The sequence below is a fragment of the Rhea americana genome, unplaced genomic scaffold (genome assembly GCF_003343005.1).
Source record: "Rhea americana isolate MKP2758 unplaced genomic scaffold, rheAme1 scaffold_348, whole genome shotgun sequence".
NCBI classification, from domain to species: domain Eukaryota; kingdom Metazoa; phylum Chordata; class Aves; order Rheiformes; family Rheidae; genus Rhea; species Rhea americana.
In genome coordinates this window covers 8,216-12,435 of record NW_028186477.1, presented here as the reverse complement: position 1 = coordinate 12,435, position 4,220 = coordinate 8,216, and the positions used below count along the sequence as shown (strand labels likewise).

General features: G+C 52.5%; 1 protein-coding gene across 4 annotated transcripts in view; it reads left to right on the top strand.

Moving 5' to 3' along the window:
* DTNB (dystrobrevin beta) overlaps window positions 1-4,210 on the top strand; it is a 217,076-nt gene extending 212,866 nt beyond the window's left edge. For all 4 annotated transcript variants that reach the window (XM_085311723.1, XM_085311722.1, XM_085311721.1 and 1 more), the window contains 2 exons: window positions 1,779-1,814; window positions 2,780-4,210. In XM_085311723.1, the coding sequence (XP_085167849.1) occupies window positions 1,779-1,783 (5 nt within the window). In that variant the 3' untranslated portion in view covers window positions 1,784-1,814; window positions 2,780-4,210. The remainder of the gene's footprint in view (window positions 1-1,778; window positions 1,815-2,779) is intronic.
* The last annotated feature ends 10 nt before the right edge of the window (window positions 4,211-4,220 follow it).

Below are 4,220 nucleotides of genomic sequence, written 5' to 3'. Positions count from 1 at the left end.
CCAGCTTGTACTGGTGCCTAGGGTTATTTCTCCCTAGGTGCAGGACCCTGCACTTGCCCGTGTTGAACCTCACGAGGTTCCTCTCCGCCCAGCTCTCCAGCCTCTCCAGGTCTCTCTGAAGGGCAGCACAGCCCTCACGTGTGTCAGCCACTCCTCCCAGCTTGGGATCATCAGCAAACTTGCTGAGGAGGCACTCTGTCCCCTCATCCAGGTCCTTGATGAAGAAGTTGAATAGGATGGGACCCAGTCCTGAGCCCTGGGGGACCCCACTAGCCGCAGGCCTCCAACTGGACTCCACACCACTGATGACGACCCTCTGAGCTCTGCCTTTCAGCCACTTCTCAATCCACCTCACTGTCCACTCATCTAACCCACACTTCCWGAGCTTCTCTAGGAGGATGTTATGGGAGAGTGTGTCCAAAGCCTTGCTGAAGTCAAGGTACACAACGTCCACTGCTCTCCCCTCATCTACCCAGCCAGTCAGTCCATTGTAGAAGGCTMTCAGWTTGGTTAAGCASGATTTCCCCTTGGTGAATCCGTGCTGGCTGCTCCTGATCACCTTCTTYTCCTCCATATGTCTGGAGATGACATCTGGAATGAGCTGTACCCGTTGGCTTCCACACAAGTTTCTTCACAAAATTATTTCAGAGGTCTCTGTGWCCCAATCAGTCCACCTCACAGGTTTCTACCCCCAAACTCTCACTACCTCTGGGGAGGCTTATGTTCATACATTTGATACGGTAGTGACATTATACTACTTTAATAAGATTAAACCATTCAGGAAGACTYCAGATTGGCTGTGTCTTCTGTGATTATGATTACGGATTAGGCAGTATCTTAAAAGAAGTTGTCTGCACAGRTTTTCAGGCGCAGAAGAGCACAGAGGAGCTGACAAAATTCCATCCATCTAGTCGCATCAGGCATCATCCCGTTGCAGTTCAGCCAGCCTCCGCTGCCTATTTGGGTTACCCCTTCCGGAAATCTGGAAAATGAATGCCCAGATCCTTGTTCACACATACGCCAGACGTTACYCCTTAGTCAAGCATAGCACTTGGATAGGGCCAGTGGTGTCCTGGGCTGCATTCAGCAGCCAGCAGGTGGATGGAGGTGATCCTCAGCACCGGTGAAGCCTCACCTGGAGTGCTGGCTCCAGTGCTGGGCTCCCCAGTACAAGCGAGACACGGACCTGCTGGAGCATCTCTCATACAAGGAGCGTTTGAGAGACCTGGGACTGCTCAGCCTGGAGAAGAGACGGCTCAGGGGGATCTTACCAACATGTATAAATATCTGAGGGGAAGAAGTAAAGAAGGCTTTCTCAGTGATGCCCAGTAAAAAGACAAGAAGCAAGGAGCACAAACTGAAATACAGGAAATCCCATTGAAACGTAAAGGAAAGCTTTTTTATGGTAAGGATGGTCTAGCACTGGAGCAGGTTGCCCAGAGAGGTTTTGGAGTCCGCATCCCTAGAGATACTCAAAACCCAACTGGACATAGCCCAGGACAACCTGCTGTAGTTGACTCTGCCTCAAGCAGGGGGGGGGTTGGGCTAGACAGGAGATCCCTTCCTACCTCGACTGCTCCATGATCCTTGTGATCCTCTTTTTTAATCTACCTTGTATCTCTGGCACTTGAGATTTATCCAAATGCCTGTAAGGCTGTTTGCAGTCCTGAAAAGAGAGGTACTCCTTAGAGCAATAAGAGATGAAAGTTTGGATTTTTGATTTTATAAGAAATAAAATTACCTGTGTCATAAATGTTTGCTTTTCCCCTGTATTACAGGTTAGATAGAAGACCACAGGCTGTACAGTAGTTCGAGTAAGTATGGATATCTTTCTCTTCACATGTACAGTAGCCCCACTCTGTACCCGTAGCTGTGATGCGTATGACCGAGCGCCTGGTAGCCTGCTGCCGGGGTCCCTTCTGTTTGTGCGCGAGACGAGAGACCTTCCCTGCCTGCCACTTGATCGTAGCGCAGAGTTTTTCTTGTTAAGACCCACTGCAGCTATTGCAGAGCGGGACACATCAGTCTGCAGTGAGAACGGTCTCACCAATGTTATCGCTCACTTTGTAAGTGTTACTTTTATCCTGAGAGGCCCCAGCCAGGAAATAGGACCCTATTGTGATGGACACTATCCAGATGCACTAAAAATACAATCTCTACCCTTAAAGAGCCTGCAGCTTAAGTTATAATAAGGCACAACAGATGGATAGGCAAACAGGTGGCTGGAGAGCGCGGGACGGTGCTCGCAGGGCAAGCTCGCGCCCCGTGGTGACAATGCCGCCGGAGAACCTGCGATCCCTATCTGTGCCCCGGGAGAGGCTCGCAGGAGGGCGCTGGGTCGGGTTTCTGCGCCCTGACCCACTCGCACGATATTTGCCATGGCCACGAAGATGATCTCCCACCGCYCCCGGCGGGGCGAGGGAGGGGGCGCGTGCTCGGGGGGCGCAGCGCCGGCGCTCGCTTGCTTAGCCCGGARCGGAGCGGGAGGGAGGCGACAGGCAACCTCCTCTCTGGGTGTTTTGCCTTCTCCACTTGGATGCAGCCGATCCATTAGTCAAAACCAGCCTTTCCTCTTCAAATTCCCGGGCCGGGCTCAGCCCAGGCTGATAGCGGGCCGGATGCATTAGCTGCGATCGAGGTAAACCCCAACTTTGCGTGGTACAACCGGCGCGGTGGTCGCGCGAAGGCGATTCGCAGAGGCTGCTCGCCGTGGCGGCCCGCGCCCGGCCCGAGGAGCGCGGCGGGCCGGACCCGCTCACGGCGCCTCGTGTGCTTGCAGCGGCGCAGGCGCGGAGGGGGACGCAGCGAGCTCGCGGTCGACGCACGTCTCCACGTCCTTCGCAAGAGGCACGTTGCCGCCGATACATCCACCATCGTGCGACTGTGACCGATCACAACCACCTGCTGATAAAAGCCGCCCGCTCCTAACCCGCCGGAGGGCTTTCTCACGCGGGCGTCCGCCTCTTAGGTTATTGCATGTACTATCCTCCTAAATGTGTTCACTAACGGTAATCAGACAGTGCCCCATCCAGCTCCGCAGTTCACRGGAGGTTAGAAAACCCGGGAAAGATAATACTCCCACCTCGTGTAAAGTGTACTGATTTTTTATTATTGTTTCATTTTATTTCCTACCAAAYGGCGTCATAATCCCATCACATGCTGGTTGTTTCCTCTTGACTTCTGACCCTTGGTATGCATGAAAAACAGATTTAGAACCAACGCAACGGGCGCTGCGAGTGCAGCTCCTGCAAAMCGAGCACGCCTGAGACCACCACGCTGTCTGCTGATGTCTGGGTGCCGCAGCGTTTGATGTTGCATGTCATGCTGAGAGTAAATGACAGGGCATGTCAGGGGTAGAGGGATGCCTAGCRAGGAGGAGCACTGCAACTATGGGCCATAAACCCCAGGCCGATGCCTCCTGGGGACTCCTGCCTCTAAACTTTCCTTTAGACTGTTAGCAAAATTTCCCTTTGCGAGCAGGGAATTCAGGGACGACCATTGCTAGGTTTGATCAGCATCTGTGCATTAACTTTTGAGAGTCAWGTTCGGTTTTGTTTAAAATTAAGAGAAATAACAAAGTTGTATAGTCTGAGGTTAGACGCTCACCGCTGTCTGAGTCCTTGCTAGGCGCTCGTTTTATAGCTACTTGGGAAACACTGTAATCAGTTCCAATCACTAGTGACTTTTTTTTTCTTGGTGCTTAGGAATGTTATTTTTAGTGGAAGAAGCTGAGTGCCCTAATGCATCTATAAATATTTATCAAGGGTGATGAATGGAAAGGAGTGATAAACCCTGAAACCAGCTCTCAGCTTTTCTTCCTGTCTGAGCCGATATGCTGCATTGGTTCTTGGCGGGAAGTGCTCGTTAGGTACCTACAACCCTTTGGGAGAGAAAAAATAAACATACATGGTGGCCACAGATTTAGTCGAATATAAATATTGTGAACGAGCTGTCAAGAAGGAAAGAAAAGTGATGATAACCTGGTTCAGCGTGTTAGCTTTAGGCTGCCAAACACAGAACACTTGTGGGGACTTGGGAGGGTTCGTGGTCGCCTCCGTGCGCTTTCAGTCGCGTTGGCTGAGTTAGGACCGGGAGTTCTGGTTGTGGCTGTGCGGAGTCGGGAATGTGCTTTGGAAGGCTTGAGGCAGGTTGTTCTGCGCGTGGCCGCGCTCGGGGACCTGCTGGCGCAGCGCAGAGGGCCGTCGGCAGCCGGAGGCGCG